The sequence below is a fragment of the Aspergillus heteromorphus genome (genome assembly GCF_003184545.1).
Source record: "Aspergillus heteromorphus CBS 117.55 chromosome Unknown BO70scaffold_19, whole genome shotgun sequence".
Classification (NCBI taxonomy): Eukaryota; Fungi; Ascomycota; class Eurotiomycetes; order Eurotiales; family Aspergillaceae; genus Aspergillus; species Aspergillus heteromorphus.
Window position 1 is genome coordinate 55,415 of NW_020290424.1, and position 15,916 is coordinate 71,330.

General features: G+C 52.0%; 5 protein-coding genes and 3 non-coding genes across 8 annotated transcripts; 5 read left to right on the forward strand and 3 right to left on the reverse strand.

Moving 5' to 3' along the window:
- Positions 1 to 146: 146 nt before the first annotated feature.
- Positions 147 to 1,341, forward strand: BO70DRAFT_363520 (SIR2 family NAD-dependent protein deacylase). Its single transcript, XM_025543589.1, has 2 exons — positions 147 to 640; positions 712 to 1,341. The coding sequence occupies exons 1-2, from the start codon at positions 310 to 312 to the stop codon at positions 1,314 to 1,316; spliced, it is 936 nt and encodes a 311-aa protein (XP_025397721.1). The 5' UTR covers positions 147 to 309; the 3' UTR covers positions 1,317 to 1,341.
- A 1,382-nt stretch (positions 1,342 to 2,723) lies between these two features.
- Positions 2,724 to 6,584, forward strand: BO70DRAFT_69780 (putative SNF2 family helicase/ATPase). Its single transcript, XM_025548656.1, has 3 exons — positions 2,724 to 2,789; positions 2,850 to 6,018; positions 6,077 to 6,584. Exons 2-3 carry the CDS (start codon positions 3,052 to 3,054, stop codon positions 6,470 to 6,472), a joined length of 3,363 nt encoding a protein of 1,120 aa, XP_025397722.1. The 5' UTR covers positions 2,724 to 2,789; positions 2,850 to 3,051; the 3' UTR covers positions 6,473 to 6,584.
- Positions 6,585 to 6,864: 280 nt separating this feature from the next.
- Positions 6,865 to 6,981, forward strand: BO70DRAFT_t203. Its single transcript has one exon. It is a non-coding gene; the product is annotated as a tRNA-Leu (tRNA).
- Positions 6,982 to 7,051: 70 nt separating this feature from the next.
- Positions 7,052 to 7,155, forward strand: BO70DRAFT_t204. Its single transcript has one exon. It is a non-coding gene; the product is annotated as a tRNA-Ser (tRNA).
- A 694-nt stretch (positions 7,156 to 7,849) lies between these two features.
- BO70DRAFT_339500 (PhzF family phenazine biosynthesis protein) lies at positions 7,850 to 9,202 on the forward strand. The gene has a single exon (XM_025541249.1). It carries the CDS (start codon positions 7,934 to 7,936, stop codon positions 9,026 to 9,028), a length of 1,095 nt encoding a protein of 364 aa, XP_025397723.1. The 5' UTR covers positions 7,850 to 7,933; the 3' UTR covers positions 9,029 to 9,202.
- Positions 9,203 to 9,965: 763 nt separating this feature from the next.
- BO70DRAFT_397855 (uncharacterized protein) lies at positions 9,966 to 10,377 on the reverse strand (the record flags this gene model as incomplete). Its single annotated transcript, XM_025546738.1, has 2 exons — positions 9,966 to 10,219; positions 10,269 to 10,377. The coding sequence occupies 2 exons, from the start codon at positions 10,375 to 10,377 to the stop codon at positions 9,966 to 9,968; spliced, it is 363 nt and encodes a 120-aa protein (XP_025397724.1).
- Positions 10,378 to 12,524: 2,147 nt separating this feature from the next.
- On the reverse strand, positions 12,525 to 12,638 carry BO70DRAFT_t213. Its single transcript has one exon. It is a non-coding gene; the product is annotated as a tRNA-Leu (tRNA).
- A 907-nt stretch (positions 12,639 to 13,545) lies between these two features.
- On the reverse strand, positions 13,546 to 14,954 carry BO70DRAFT_69812 (uncharacterized protein). Its single transcript, XM_025548657.1, has 2 exons — positions 14,622 to 14,954; positions 13,546 to 13,963 (listed from the first exon to the last, which is right to left on the reverse strand). Exons 1-2 carry the CDS (start codon positions 14,857 to 14,859, stop codon positions 13,725 to 13,727), a joined length of 477 nt encoding a protein of 158 aa, XP_025397725.1. The 5' UTR covers positions 14,860 to 14,954; the 3' UTR covers positions 13,546 to 13,724.
- Positions 14,955 to 15,916: the final 962 nt, after the last annotated feature.

Here is a 15,916-nt window from a genome sequence, read left to right on the forward strand (position 1 = left end):
AACTACACAAGTATAAGCGAGGCTCTATATACTCATACTTTCCTCGATGTTTAAGTCGTAGAGCCGATCGGCAGCCAACCCCACGTCATCGATACATTAGCGTGTTCTCGACTCCGCGGACCGTCAATCGCTCATCAACATGCCTACAACTTCTCCAATGACTGGCCCAATGCACAGACTCTCCCTCTGTGGAGTGGACATACTACCTCCCACATATAACCCTCAAAACGCCCGCTGAAAGCATACGGACAGGCCTTCACCCCCGGTACATGGTCTGCAACACCCCGCAAGATCACCCACTGCTCCACCATGGCCTCTTCCGCCATCCCCGCAGCAGACCTCAGGTCGTTCACCGAATACCTGAAGGGCTGTAAGCGGATCATCGCCCTTTTAGGAGCCGGTATCTCCGCCTCGTCTGGCCTCCCGACGTTCCGAGGAGCCGGGGGTCTCTGGCGATCCTACGAAGCCACCGATCTCGCGACACCCGAAGCCTTCGACGCCAACCCAGACCTGGTATGGCAGTTCTACAGCTATCGAAGGCATATGGCCCTCAAGGCACAGCCGAATCGCGCACACTATGCCCTAGCTGAGCTAGCTAGAAGGAACACGGACTTCATCACATTGACTCAGAACGTAGATGGTTTGTTCCTGCCCGACCTCTACCTTCATCAAAAAACGTAGCCACCTACTCACCAACCACCCCACATCCAGGCCTTTCACCCCGAGCAAACCACCCCTCAAAGCAACTTCATCACCTCCACGGCTCCCTCTTCACAGTAAAATGCACCTCCTTCTACTGCAACTACTCGCGCGACAACGACTTCGCCGACCCCATTGTCCCCGCTCTCGCCATCCCCAACAACACCCCAGAGCTAAACCCATCCGCAGACGACAAAACCGGCGAAGAAGCCTCTCGATCCCTCTCCAACGCGCTGAAGCGCGGCGAGAACGCCGAAGCAGATATCTCCGATGAAAGCGTTCCGCTCCCCGCGCTAAGCACGGACGTGCTTCCCCATTGCCCGAAATGTAAAGAGGGGCTCTTGCGCCCCGGGGTCGTCTGGTTCGGGGAGACCTTGCCGTCGAATACGCTCAACCAGGTGGATAAATGGATGAATACCGCGTTTGTGGACCTGATCTTGGTTATTGGGACGAGTTCGAGGGTGTACCCGGCCGCCGGGTATGTGGATAAGGCGCGCGCGAGAGGTGCTCGCGTTGCGGTGGTTAATATGGATCGGAATGATGTGGGTTCGTCGGGGTTGCAGCCGGGGGATTGGTTCTTTCAGGGGATGCGGGGACGGTTGTTCCTGAGCTGTTGAAGGGGGTTATTGGGGAGGTTTGACGGATATAATCAGGGGATATTATAGTAAAGGATATACAGGGTACGCCGGATATCTGGCAATGTTATATTCTCTTTGATGGGCCGTATCTTATGCTTGCAGAGTAATTTATGATCCTGGAATTCCATCTGTAGACTGTCTTAAGAGTGGTTTGTATGGGTGATAATATTGTTATGTATAACCAATGACATGATGCATGATGGAACTCGAAGGTCCAGTATTCAGTATTAAATAATCCAAGCCTTGATGCACATCAAACTAACTGAGCTCGTTCCTGTAAACTGATTTGACGATCGGTCTACTCTGGTTGACGAAAATGACTAGAACAACTGTTGAAGTTGTCTAGGAATCCAGGAAGAGGCAAGAACAGTGGTCGAATACACAACAAAGGCATCCTGACGGACCCTCATCATTTTTTCTCATCTTTCCCCAGCCCTTGTTCTCCACCAATCCAATTGCTTCTTAGGTTATATCCGTGATAGCCTCCCATATAGGTATGCGAGACTTGTCCACAGCCCTGAGACCCCACTTGGCGACAGGGCTCTTATAGCTTCATTTCCTTCGCCGCCGAATTCCAGATACTCGAGATTGACGAGCGGAATAATCGTAACAGCCAACCAGGCTTCGTCCGGCATAGAACTTATTAAGCCTTTTACTCCAGGTGGAACGCTCTTTGAGCTCTTCCAGGAGGGTAAGGATAGACATGACTTTTCAGACAAACTCCTCCATGTTCCCACGATAGGGTTTGGGAGTGTAGCGCACGGGGTTGGCGTACGGTTGGTAAACGCGAGTTGATGTGGATTCGACGGTTTTCGTCAGGGTAAGGAGACAGGCTCGGGGTTCTTGTTACAGATTGCGTAGTCGCAGAACCATGGGTCGACATGGTAATGAAAAAGCCCATGACTTGAGGTTATTCGGATTCGGTATCCGAGGCTAATGGGTTGGTGTGGCCATCTTTTGCCACGCGAGGAAATGGCAATCATCTTCAATCGTCGGAGAAAGGCATGGCGCCCAAGATAATATCCAGGTCTTATATGCAGCGCAGGTTGTATATACATATAGCGATAAACCCGTGCTCTGTCCGTTTGAGTGTTCGCTCATAGTGGATATTGGCACCTGAGGCAGTAGTTCGATGGTTGATATCACACAGGTAACAGGTTGAGAAGGACTGATGGCTATAGTAGTACCAGTGTACTTTATCTGTGAAATATATTATTTTACATCATGACCCTATGCTTTGTTGAATACAGAGCAGTGCTGACTGTGTGGTGGTTGCCCGGGCAAACGGGCCAAACAAACGGAGCGATAGCACTATCGATAAAATGCGGAATGGCGGCACAAACTACTAGTAGTAGTCCCGACTTCACGTCCGCAGCCCCTCCCTCCCACCCCTCCCACTAACTACTCCAGATTCTGACAGCTCTAGCCTACTTTGCCATGCTATGACCGGACGTGAGTGCCTCTTCGGATCGGAGACGGGCCGTACCATGCTAATGTCTGGCCTGCCCACAGAATAGAAAAAAAAAACATTCCCACTTCAGCCTCGTTGGCGACGCCAAAGAATCGACAGACTCACCCATACTAGACACTCGACTCAAGAACATACCCCTCCTGAGCCACCAGATACCCCTCACTGCTTCGCGGGGTACAGTCGATAGAACCACCATCACCTAGCCTTAGACGAAGCTTCATCAGCAAGCACAGATAATCCACCATGGCCAAAGAAAGCGATGCCCCGATAGATCCTTTCACCCCTCGCAAGCCCGCCGACCACCACCGTCGACCCATCTCACACCAGCCCGAGTTCGGAAAGCCGTCACCTATTCGCCCAGTGCACCATCAGAGCTACCACTCGAGCAACCCCTTCAACGTTCCGAAGCCAAACCAGCCGCGACTGGAACATCATCGGGCGCAACCCCGGCCCCCAAACCCTGCACATCATCATATTGCCTCGCAATACCGGCCCCCTACAACTCCAGGCCCCGCTGGCGTGTCGACCCCGCGACGGGAGGCATTCGACCCGTTCAAGCCTGTGAGACCCTCCGCCTACAACAACAACCGTCACGCGCGTCCCGTCAACGATGATGTGGTGGAAATCCGCCGTCCTGAGAATTTCACGTTCAATACGCCTCGGGCTCCTAAGACATTCTACACCTCGAAGCCCTCCGCCATCAAGATGAACAATGCGTCAAAGAACTTGAGGAACTTTGTCGATCTGACGGGCTCGGGCGGGTTTACCCCAAGCGCATCATCTCGTAATACGGGATTCGGCTCCATGGATGTGAACGGTTATGTCGATACGGCCAAGGCGAATGAGAACATCAAGGCTCTCCTGGAAGGAGCATTCGAAGATGAAGATGAAAAGAAGCCCAAATCTAAGGGCAAGAAGAAGAGCAAAAAGAACAAGAAGAATAACAAGGAAAAGAAGCAGAAGGACGAAGACAAAAAGGCGGATGCTGACATCGACGATCTAGCGGCGCAGCTGGGTGGTGTGACCGTGAAGGAGTCCGATGTTGCGGATGAAAGCGATGAGGAAGAGTTAAACTCTCCTATCAAAGAAACCGTCAAGAAGCCAGATGCTGAAGAGGTTACCAAGAAGGAGGATGGTAGCGAAGCCGAGTCCGAAAATGAAGATGACGAAGAGGAGGAAGAGGAGGAGGAGGAAGATGACGGTACAGTAGAAGGCTTGAAGGTCAAACTGCTGCCTCACCAACGGGAAGGTGTTAACTGGATGTGCGACAAAGAGACCGGCCGGAGGAGGACGAAGGGAGTACTTCCGAAGGGTGGAATCCTAGCAGACGACATGGGTCTCGGAAAGACTGTTCAGGCCATTGCTCTGTTGCTCTCCAACCAGAAGCCCGCAAGCGGTCTCAGACGACCCAAGTCTGACGATGAGGAGGAGAACAGCGATGAAGACGAAGACGAGGATGAAGAAGATGACCGCAAACTCCCACCCGGTCTGAGCAGCTCGACTCTAGTTGTTGCTCCCCTGGCTCTCATCAAGCAGTGGGAGTCGGAGATCATGACCAAGGTCGAAACCTCTCACAGGATGCGCGTGCTCGTCTACCACGGCAATGCGCGAGCGAAAGCGACGGACAATCTGGAGGACTACGATGTGGTCATTACCACGTATGGTACATTGACTTCGGAGCACGGAGCTATGGATAAGAACAAGAAGAAGTCTGGACTTTTCTCCGTCTACTGGTACCGGATTATCCTGGATGAAGCGCACACCATCAAGAATCGGAACGCAAAGGCAACCCAGTCTGCATGCGCTCTGGATGCCGAGTACCGGTGGTGTCTTTCTGGAACGCCAATGCAAAACAACCTGGACGAACTACAGAGTCTGATCAAATTCCTCCGGATCAAGCCGTTCAACGACCTGGCAGCCTGGAGGGAGCAAATCATGAAGCCTCTGGCCAACGGCCGCGGGGGTCTTGCCATTGAGCGCCTGCAGGTTTATCTCAAGATCTTCATGAAGCGGAGAACTAAGGATGTCCTGAGGGAAAATGCCGACACCAAGCCCGGTGAAGACGGGAAGAAGAAGAAGTCCAACGGCTTCCACATCGTGAAGCGAGAAGTCATCAAGGTAGAGGCGGAGTTCATGCCGGGAGAAATGAACTTCTACCAACGCCTAGAACAACGGACAGAGAACAGTCTCGAGAAGATGATGGGTGGTGAGAAGGTCGACTACGCTGGAGCGTTGGTCTTGCTCTTGCGTCTTCGGCAATCTTGCAACCACCCGGATCTGGTCAAGAGCGATCTCGCCAAGGACAAAGACGTTCTCTTGCAGAACGGAGCCTCCAGTCAATCGTCTGCCAAGAACGATGAGCTGGACAGCATGGCAGACCTTTTCGGAGCCCTGAGTGTTGTGACGAAGAAGTGCGACATCTGTCAAATGGAACTCGGCAAAGAAGAGGCAACCGGTGGCAGCAGTAGGTGCAAGGAATGCGAGGAGGCTCTGAACACCGACTTGACGAATACCGAACGCAAGAAGAAACAGAATAAGAAGGACGAGAAGTTGTATATTGACCTCACGGAATCGCCCTCAGCCCGCCGAAGCGAGGCGCAGATTGCTCGATCCCGACGGAACCGAAGAGTTATCGATGATAGCGACGACGATGAAGATGAGGATGGCGAGTGGCTCGTCCCAGAAGACCAGCGTGGGGCGTCCAATCTTGGAAGGGCCGGAGGCAGCGATGACGAGGATGCAGAGGGAGGTGGCGAATGGCTCAACGAGGACGATTCCGACACTGATGACGAAGGTCCGGAGTCGCCATCCCGCAAGCCAACCAGTATCAAGAAGCAGACGTTCGACACGGACTCCGAGGATGAGGACATCTACTTGAACCCCGGCGAGGGCGAGGACGCGGTGCTCCCATCAACGAAGATCCGACACCTAATGAAGGTCCTCCGACGCGAATCCGCTGATTACAAGTTCATCGTCTTCTCCGTCTTCACCTCAATGCTTGACAAGATCGAACCCTTCCTGAAACGCGCTGGTATCGGATTCGCACGGTACGACGGAAGCATGCGGAACGACCTCAGAGAAGCCAGTCTCAACAAGCTCCGAAACAACAGCGGCACAAGGGTCCTTCTTTGCAGTCTACGTGCCGGTGCACTGGGTCTTAACCTTACCGCCGCCAGTCGTGTGGTCATCCTCGAGCCATTCTGGAACCCTGTAAGCCCCCCCCTCCCCCTCCCATCACAGAAGAACCATGCTGACAACAACACTCCAGTTCGTCGAAGAACAAGCCATCGACCGAGTCCACCGCCTGAACCAGACCGTCGACGTCAAGATCTACAAGATGATCATCAAAGGCACCGTGGAGGAGCGTATTATCGACCTGCAGGACCGCAAGCGAGAACTAGCCAACATGACCATCGAGGGCAAGACTGCCGTCGGCAAACTCACCATGAAGGACATGATGGCTCTGTTCGGTAAAGACGCCGAATCACGATACACCGGCGAACGCGATCTGGATCTCACCCAGACCACCAAGCTACTGACCTCCGGCACCGATAGCCCCCGCCCGGCCTCCCCGTCTAAAGGCGAGTCGCGTGATCGATCCCATCCGCAGGGAAAGCCACGCGCCCCTCGATCGGAGGATAGTGTGTACGGCAGACGGTGGTAAGCGTGGGTGTTGGACTGCGAAATGGACGGATGGGTCTGTGGCATTGGTCTGGACATAATTCCTTTCTTTATTTCTTTATTTCGGGGTTTATTTTTCGGTTACATACATACCTACATACCTACCTACCTACCTACCTACCTACCTACCTATACTAGATCTTGGATTAATATTTCCAATCATGAAACCCACGTAGGAAGGTGAAGAAGCCAGTCAGCATTGACCATCATAACAACATAAAGTTGAATAAAAGACAAAGTCCCTGGTAAACCAGCCATAATCTCATCTCATCAGCATCATGAAACGCAAAGCCCCATCCATCCAATACAAATCCCAAAACAGCCGCATCCCACAGTCCCTACATATCCCTAAAGCAGCAGGACCCACAGTAACCAGGCAAGATGTCCGAGCGGTTAAGGAGCTGCACTCAAGAGTCACATGACCTTGTTCACTACAAAAGTGAATGTATTGCAGTCTCGAAAGAGGCGTGGGTTCGAGTCCCACTCTTGTCATAATGATCTCATTTTTGCTCTTTTTGGTCCCCTCGTAGGAGGTCTGCCAGCTACCTCTGCTAACAAGAAGCCCGGCGTGGTGTAGTTGGGAGCATGGCCGCCCTGACCTTCATGATTCTATATTCTTAGGAGTACTCGGCGCGGCTGGTCCAGGTTCGATTCCTGGCGCTGGGGATATTTTTTTCTTTATTTTTATTTTTTTTCTTTTTTGAAGCCACATGACTAGCATGCGAGATTTGATGTGTAGTTGCTCTGGAAGGATTTATTTACAGGAATTTTTTTCTTCTATACTGTGTTTGTTTAATCCCCTACCTGGTTATTTCTTCGTTGGGAAGTTAAGGATTGCGATGAGGTCGTGGTATAGTTACTTACTTACTGCATAGTAAGTAGGGATTCGTCTTGCCGCGCGCCCCCTTCCACTGTTGGGTTGTCAATAGACCCGGGGGCTCTTGGTGGCCGAGTGGTAAGGGTAGGTAGATAGAGCTCACCACGTAATCTTCATGGTCGCATGGTCGCGAGTTCGATTCCCGCACAGGGACTCTCTCCCTACCAGCTCATATGGCGGGTTCAAATCCAACGCTACCTCCGGTGGAATCAACACCTGAAGTAGCTTGGAGTACTCCGTAGGTATCTAGTAGATATCGCAGGTGCGAGAAGCGCCCTGAGGATTCAACCTCTAGCCGAGATGAATGCCCAGGTGGATATGCGGTGTACCCCATAGGGCGCAGGACGGTGGAGAACCACCACGACAGCGGATGGTGCCGACAGGCGCCCAGACAGTCGGTACCACCGCGAGTCAAATACATCAATGGAATGACCCCTCGAACCCATGACTCACGCATCACCATACATAAAAAAAAAAAAAAAAAAAAAAAACTCAACCCTCATCTCCCTTCTCATACCTCATCGGTCCTTATTCTCGAAAGCAACTAACTACTACTACCAACCAACCATGTCCAAACCCCAAACCGTCCGCTTCGCAACCCTCGATGTCTTCACCACGAAGCCTTACACAGGCAACCCTCTAGGCGTGGTCTTCCTCCCCGACCCCTCCTCCTCCTCTTCTTCTTCTTCTTCTTCTTCTTCTTCTTCTTCTTCTTCTGCTGCCACCGTCCCCCTCACCCAAGCCCAAAAACAACGAATCGCCGCGGAATTCAACCTCTCCGAAACCATCTTCATCCACCCCCCCTCCAGCCCCTCGTCCCCCGAACGGAAAATCGACATCTTCACCACCACCGAGGAACTGCCCTTTGCGGGACATCCGACCATCGGCGCGGCCTCGTGGTTCCTGCAACACTCGTCGCACGAGCACGACAGGACGAACGTCAAGACTCTGGTCACGAAGGCTGGGCCGTTCGCTATTTCCCGGGTGTCGTCTTCTGCTGCTGCTGCTGGTGGTCCTGGTGATGATGGTGTTATCGGTATCGTCGCCGCGAAAATCGCACACAACGTGCACGTCCACTCGTCGCGGTTCTCGCGCGCAGAGGTGCTGAGACTTCATCCCTCGCTGGTCCCGTTCCTGACCTCCCCGGAGCAGGAGGGCGTCAGCTTCCCGGTGTTCTCCATCGTGAAGGGGATGAGCCAGGTGTTGGTGGAGTTGCCGAGTCTGGAGGCGCTGGCGGCGGTGGAGGGCCCGCTGGGCGGCGAGGTGGTTCCCTGTACGTCTGTGGCGGAGGGAGGGTATCTGGATGTGGGCTGGGAGGGGAGCGGTCTCATTGTTCTCTACTTCTATGTGCCGGGCGTGCATGACGAGGCCACGGGGAAGACGGTCATTCGGTCGCGGATGTTCCTGAGGAACTTTGAGGATCCGGCGACGGGTAGTGCGGCGAGTGGGTTGGCGGCGTATTTGGCTCTGAGGGATGGGGAGGCCGGGACGGTGTCCGAGTTTGATGTTGTGCAGGGGGTGGAGATGGGGAGGAGGTCGGATATCAGTGTTGCTGTGGCGGTGGCGGTGGGGGTGGATGGGGATGGGGATAAGAAGAAGGTGGACATGGTGGAGTTGAGGGGGTGTGCTGTGCCGGTGATGGCGGGGGAGATGGTCGTTTGATGGCTGTGGTGTTGTATCATGATATAGTTGGTTGGTTGTTCCCTGGATTTGTTCAAGAGTTTTGAATGCTATTGTTGATGGCTTGATCTGTTTTTTTCTATCCTCTTCATTAGCAATGTTATTTGAAAACATAGAGTAGTGTCATGTAGCTAAGATTATTTGCCTAGAAGAAATCATATGTATGGATCCAAACAGAAATACTCCACATAAGTATCATTGTCCCACCCCATCTACTATATATATTACACAAATGCATATCAAAATTATCAACTTACTGTATTACATCCCGATACACAACTACTACGCCCTAATCCCGTCCCTTAACACGCCTCTACACCTTCCGATACAAAGCGATACAGCCCCTGATACAAGTCTATAGTTGGATTTTGAAGCACTATATTGTCCACTGCTGGTATGGCAGGTAGGTGGCTACAGTTTCTTCAGGTTGGAAATTTGTGATCCATGAGTCGAGTATCCGGGATATATATAAAGGTGCTGAAGCCGTTCACGCTGGAGTTTGAGCCCGTCGACTGGTGGACCTTGTACAGGTAAGAGAAATTCCTTGATTCCTCCCTCTTGTTCGCAACCAACAGGTCCGGCAGTATCAATCAGCGGGTTGCCGAAAATTACTTGGCCAACGACCGGGTTGTATTGGCAGGCGATGCATGCCACACGCACTCGTCCGGTGCACCGCAGATCCCCGACGAGCACAGGGGTTCTTGCGCGGACGCCAATGAGCTTTTCACCAGATTATTTGACCAGAAAATTCAGTTCAATATCGGTCTGGGCATCCACGATGGCAAGAATGTGACCAACAAAGCTCCTTCCACTGGCATGGTTTCGCCCGGTTGGAGAGGACCAGATGCTCTCCTGTATCGTCCTGGCCCGCGGCTCCCTGTCCGGCTTTTTGAGTCTCCCGTGGATTCGGCTGAACCATCTAAAATGCTCGCTTGGTCATGTTCGGTAGACTCAAAAGTGACATCTCTCCCATTAGGGGATGCGTGGGATATATCGATCTCATCGCGTTGAGACCGTGAGCACATCGTTCTGCCACGGTGCTGTAACACTCCAGGTATTTCAAAGTCGCTTGGCACCGAGTCCAAGTTTTTTCCAGAACTTCGTGTTCCATAAATTCCAATATTGGGGGATGGATTTGTGCAAGAAGAACGATTGGCCCTGCGGTGAACACATCTGCGATCGTTAGCAGGTCATTTTTGTGGAAGATAATTTCTCTGCTCACAGAAAAAGTTATAGAACCAGACGCTGGCCAGTTTGCAATTCGGGTCTCCAGTCAAGTAGCAGTCATTAACAGCCTCAAGTAGAGGAACTGTCATGCTCTTGGATATCATGATTGGACGACCAAGGATAGTGCTTATTTCCCTATGAACAGTTAGAAAGAGAGAGGGTGCATTCAGAGGCGATCAAGTCTCTTGCAATTCCAACATTGCGCAACCATGCCAGGCCCTCCTCCGAATCTGGACCTGTGCAAAAGATCGACGCTCCCCCCATCCCCCCACAGGAGAATGTAACCCAATTGCCTGAGCCAATATGAATGCCGTTCCAATTACATACCAGTGGCGATTTGGTTTCCGCGAGCCTTGAAGGTAGTGAGCCATCAAGAGGAAAGTTTGCACCAAGGCGAGATCCCCGCTTTCAAGGTAATCTACGTCGAGAGTTGGCTTGCACCGATAAAAAAAGGCCTCGGACATGAATTCTAGCTCTTCCTTAATAATATCCGAGAACTGGCAGCCAAGAGCGAAGACCATGTTCTAGCCATGATAGAAAGCTGTCGCAGATGTTGTAGTATCTCCAAGCCCTAACCCATTTTTTGGCTCCACGGAATCTGCAGAGGGGACCACCACCCACAGCATCTGGTAAGAAGCCAGGAAGGCCCCTCTATGCACAAATGGGTAGAGAGAGTGTTTTTTTTTGATTTGTAACAATCAACCAAATGGTCCGCCGAGGGGCGGGGCGGAAGTAAATTGAGCGACACAGATGGCCTCTGTCATGCTTCAGAATTTGCCAGGTCTTCCAATGTCGTCAAGCTCGAAAAGCTCCAGACTAGAGGCCAGGAGAACCAAGAGTAAAGTGTCGTCTGAGGGAGGTATGCCGTTTTCTACACAAATCTCCACTAGGCCCAAGACGGCAAGTGGTATATGTCATGTGATAGCACTAGTCTATTCCGGGCCTTCGTGTGGAGTGCCAAATCTCCTAGTTAGGACTAGTCCGGGTTCTGGCAGGTCCAACCCCCGGCTTCATATCTCCAAAATCAAAGCTCTGACGTGCTGCGCTGCCGTCTTTGGAGGATTACAACGTGGCGCAATTACGATGACTCCGATCCCGAAACTATCATGCTGGCTCGAGGAGGAACACCGCCACCAAAGGATACGTTTTGAAGCCTGCATCTATACGATAATCGGAAAGCATCCACGCGTACTCAAGCTCACTCCCTGAGACCAACCCACTTGCTACCTTGCGATGGAATATCAGAATGAAAACTTTGAGGAGTACATCCAGCAGACAATCAAGATATGTCGCCTCAAATCCACCTCCGATGCAGCATACAGGCTACTGAAGCAGTACATCTTCTTCAAAAATACCCAGTGATTCACTGCGATCTCCCATCAACAAACCTTCTTCTTGGTGCCAACTCACTTATAAAAGATCTCAGGCGCCGGAAGCGCTTCTCTATGCAGTTCAGAGCCCTCTAAAACCCCCAATACAAGGTTTTTTTTGACACCCTGTTTACGATTGGGATGCGTCCTCGGCATGAGAGCCGTCGGTTTCAGTCTCGGGTCCCTCATTTGCTCCATAATACTATAACAGGCTCTTATCCATAAGCGGACGCCCCTAACGACAAAGTAGAAGGGCTATTTGAAGCTTGGCAGCTCGCCGGTTTCTCTTCAGTTACCTGTGTGGCTATCACCATGCAATGTTTAAATCAACAGGCAGACTCGGCCCATGTCACACATGACTTCCATTGCGGCAATCCAGAAAGGGTCTTCGATATAGCTATTTCAGTCTATTTCCCACCATCACCCAACGAACCATCCGGACTCACCGACCGATGTGTTCCGCAAAGCCATCCTCTCGATGGTCCACACACACTCGCCTTGACGGGATTTTGACGAACGTTCTCTCCTTCTGGGCAATGGATTCGATTGGACCAATAATGACTCAATAGCAACCCACACAGACATTGAACATAAGTAGGAAGTTGTTGATGGTTATTTCCAACCCTGGTAACACCGGCTTATCTACTAAGATTCAGTATAACAGACCTGCATTACCTTCACGTGTGCGCGGGATAACTAGTAGTTGTAGTTTGATACTTCCCAGCCAAGGCTACACAGGGCCCCATAGGGCCAACCACCACCTGTAGGTAACCCGGACAAAAAAAGACTTGAAGTCAAGCATGCCTACCGCCTCCTTACCCAGAACAACCGAGAACAGCAAAAAAAAATCCACGCCAACGGACCCGAATCGCGCAAAAATATGACAAGAGTGGGACTCGAACCCACGCATCTTTCGATACTGCAATACATCCATTTGGAATGGACAAGGTCTTGTGATCTTGAGTGCAGCTCCTTAACCGCTCGGACATCTTGCCTACTTGATGAACAATGCGATCGGTTAAGGACACCAGGTACCAACAGTGAAAAGGTGGTTGTGATGGCCGTGGATGTATTAGTACCTATCTTTTGTTGCGGGCGGTTATACTGATTTTGTATGTGTGAAACAAAGAAAAATACTATGCCAAGAATGCGGATACCCGAATTTTACAATAGGCTATTGAGATCCTTAGAGACAATGAATAATTGGGCCTCTTTGATAGTGCTGGTCTTGGAGTGTTAAATTAGACGACCCGCGTCGTTTGGCAATCTGGAAGCTGGGAGATGGATTGCAATAACGTGCATAAGAAAGTCAATGTGCCACTTTTACCCTTCGACTCCAGTGGGCAGGTTTGCCAGGTAATATATTGGGTTTACTAATATATACTGCCTACAATGAATGGTGAATTATCTATGGAACTCACTGCACGGAGGATATAAGCCGTATACTCCACTTTGGCCTCCGACTCTGGTAGATTAGGATTAAAAATTGCCAATTCGTTTTGACAGAGGAAACTTTCTTACCCATCATCGAATATAAAAGCAATGCACATGCTATTCAGGAAGCATGGACTTGATTTACCTTGAACACCCAATATCAGCCGGGTTCTTTACCCTTCCATTGGCGTCGTACTGTGTAGTCTCGCAAGGCATGGGTTCGAATCCCACTCTTGTCGTTCTTGTTCGACACGTCAACCGAACTAATAGCCGTGGAACGGTTGTCTGACTGCAGGGACCTTCGAAAGATGGGCGAAGTAGATAGTGCTGCTCAGATAGACTTCGGGCCGCAGTCAATGGCGCTCGGATATAGAGCCACGGAGGTATCTAGCCGGGTCTGCCACCGTGCCGTGCTGGTAAGGGGAGGACGCTAACTTTGATGTCGGGAGTCTACAGCCAGTATGTAACCGAGACTAGTCCCAATTCTGCGTAGACCACTGGGATCAGCACCGTTGGCGAGCCGAAGCTGGATGAGATGGGCGCCCGGATCCACCAAATCTCTGGGCTAAAGAGAACTTGGGGGTCGGACCCGCTTTGTAAGTGGATGATCCTGCGGTGGGATTACCGCAGTCATCAATCAACAAGCATCAGCAGCATGGGACGCGACGATATTGGGCTTTCTGCGGTCGGAGACAAATCAGGAGATCGGTCGGTCGGTCGGTCGGTCGGTCGCTGTCCCGTCGCAGAAACCCACGCACAGCACGAGCGCACACATTGGGGGACGGTAGTTCCGCGGCGCAGATGCAGGCTAGAGCACAACTGGGCACACTGGGTTCGCTCATCCTGACCGGGATCCTCTCGATGCAGGCGCCCTGTCCACTGAAACCTGAAACACCAGACCATGTCAGACAGGGATGAACGCAGCTAGCAGCGTGAGAGTCCAAACCGGTGTAGATGATCTGCAGGCTATTCGTGGCAAGCAACAGGGGGGGCTCCCCATCTCACCACTGGGCGGACACTTGAGACCAGCCCAGTGCCCAGAACATCCAGACCCCGACGGCGAAACCCGTATCAGCGGAAGGGACTCTGCAGCCAGCATCGCGGTTCTGGCCCCAACCGCCACCTCATCAGCACAAGTCTGGGCGACAGGGTGTCATTGGTATCACTGTGCCAGCCATCCTGCGGTCGGTCAAAAACGTGGCGGCCACGAGATATGGCCACGCACACACCCTAGCGGGAAGGCTTCAAAGAGGGTGACTGGTCCGACCGACGCCCGGAGAAGCTCTGCGCCCGGGTCTGGAATGCAGGTCTCGCGTGCATCGAATCAAAGAGCAACGAGGGGTAGCCGGACTGGTGAATGCGAAGTGAGACCGAATGGGAGAGGCGCGGCGACAGGCGGACAAGAGATTGGGAGTCGGTCGGGAGGGCGGTGGGAGGGGGAAGGGGGGATGGAAGGAAGGAAGGAGAGAAGCACGACGTGGAAAAAGGGACAAAGAAAACCGAGGGGAAGAAGCAGCGAGGCGTAAGGGTCAAGGAAGGCAAACCTTGGGTTGGGTTAGTGGGCAAAACAAGGTGCTTCGATGGAAGTTCCTTGCCTGGGATCGAGCATGTCGGTCGGTAGTAAGTCGGTATTGCACGGTACACCTGCGGTTCCAGGGTTGTATAAAAGGATTCGCTAGAATCGCCATAGTGCCTTCGCTGCTGGGGGGTTTCTTTGTTGGTAATCGGTGCTAGTGGGAGGGCGAATGCAACTACGCAACTAGTGAGGATCGAACCATGCATCCATTATTCATCTAGAATCCGGAGATGGGTAGGGTAGGGACTAGGGGGTGAGAACTGAGAATGTGATATGCGATATGTCATGTTACGCAGTGTGCCGCCTCAGGCTGCGAGGTGTCTCTTGTCTGTCTCTGTCTCTGTTTCTCTCTCTCTCTCTCTCTCTCTCTCTCTCTCTCTCTCCACCGCCGCTCTTCTCAAGTTCCCTCGCCTCGTCTTCCTCGTGGGCCCAAGCGGCACTTTTCCATCCTCCCCTTTTCTCTCTCCTCACCCAGTCCCATAATAATATCCACGTACCACTCTCTATCTCCTCCCGTACATCGTGCAGATAATTTTTCACCGCCGTGATCACCACTACTTAGTACTAGGCACCCTTCCATGCAGGGCCGGTAAATACTAATACTACGACTAATACTGTACCATCGCTGGAAGGTTTTACCATCCATTGCTTGCTTCATCTTGGGTTTCTCCAGACTTTCGCTTTGCTTACCCAAGCCGACCCAAGAACCCAGATAGCTTAATCCTGTCACCTGGGCCCCCGTTGCTCGTATCGGGACTCATTCTTTCAGTCTCCGTTTCACCTTCAGTCCTCAGGTGTTCTGCCGTCCGCCCTCGTGCCATCGTCGGTGTCTCTGCTGGCCGGATTCCAGAACCCAGCCAGACCCGGGCCAGGAAAAGCAAATAACCCCCAGGTAAGAGACGAACAAGCAAAAAAAAAAAAAAAAAAAAAAAAGAAGAGAAAGAAGTAAAAAAACGCCAAAGGAGAGACAGTTCCGTCAGCCTGAAAGTAGTAAGTAGTAGACCAACTCGCTCGCTCTCTGGCGGCCCGCCTGCTGGTCAGAAAAGTGACTGGAACCAAACTAACCATCAACTACTCCGTCTTAGGGGCTGCCCCGTTCCTCTCACGTCCTTCTCCGAAACCCAGCAAGAATCACCTCTTTCCGCCCCCCTTCTCCCCCGACCAGGCCTCCGTTCGGTCGTCCTTGTCGGGACTTCACTTTCCTGTCGCTCTTCAGATCTATCTGTATTGTCCTTGCTGCCGTCGCTCTTCATTGGGGTAGGT

Bases quoted from the DNA above. Each gene is read 5' to 3' on its own strand.
- BO70DRAFT_339500 (XM_025541249.1), top strand. From the start codon at position 7,934: ATGTCCAAACCCCAAACCGTCCGCTTCGCAACCCTCGATGTCTTCACC.
- BO70DRAFT_69780 (XM_025548656.1), top strand. From the start codon at position 3,052: ATGGCCAAAGAAAGCGATGCCCCGATAGATCCTTTCACCCCTCGCAAG. The intron at 6,019-6,076 runs GTAAGCCCCCCC...ACAACACTCCAG, and splicing joins TCGAGCCATTCTGGAACCCT to TTCGTCGAAGAACAAGCCAT.
- BO70DRAFT_363520 (XM_025543589.1), top strand. From the start codon at position 310: ATGGCCTCTTCCGCCATCCCCGCAGCAGACCTCAGGTCGTTCACCGAA. The intron at 641-711 runs GTTTGTTCCTGC...CCCCACATCCAG, and splicing joins ATTGACTCAGAACGTAGATG to GCCTTTCACCCCGAGCAAAC.
- BO70DRAFT_69812 (XM_025548657.1), bottom strand. From the start codon at position 14,859: ATGCATGGTTCGATCCTCACTAGTTGCGTAGTTGCATTCGCCCTCCCA. The intron at 13,964-14,621 runs GTTTGCCTTCCT...CTGGTGTTTCAG, and splicing joins GCCCACTAACCCAACCCAAG to GTTTCAGTGGACAGGGCGCC.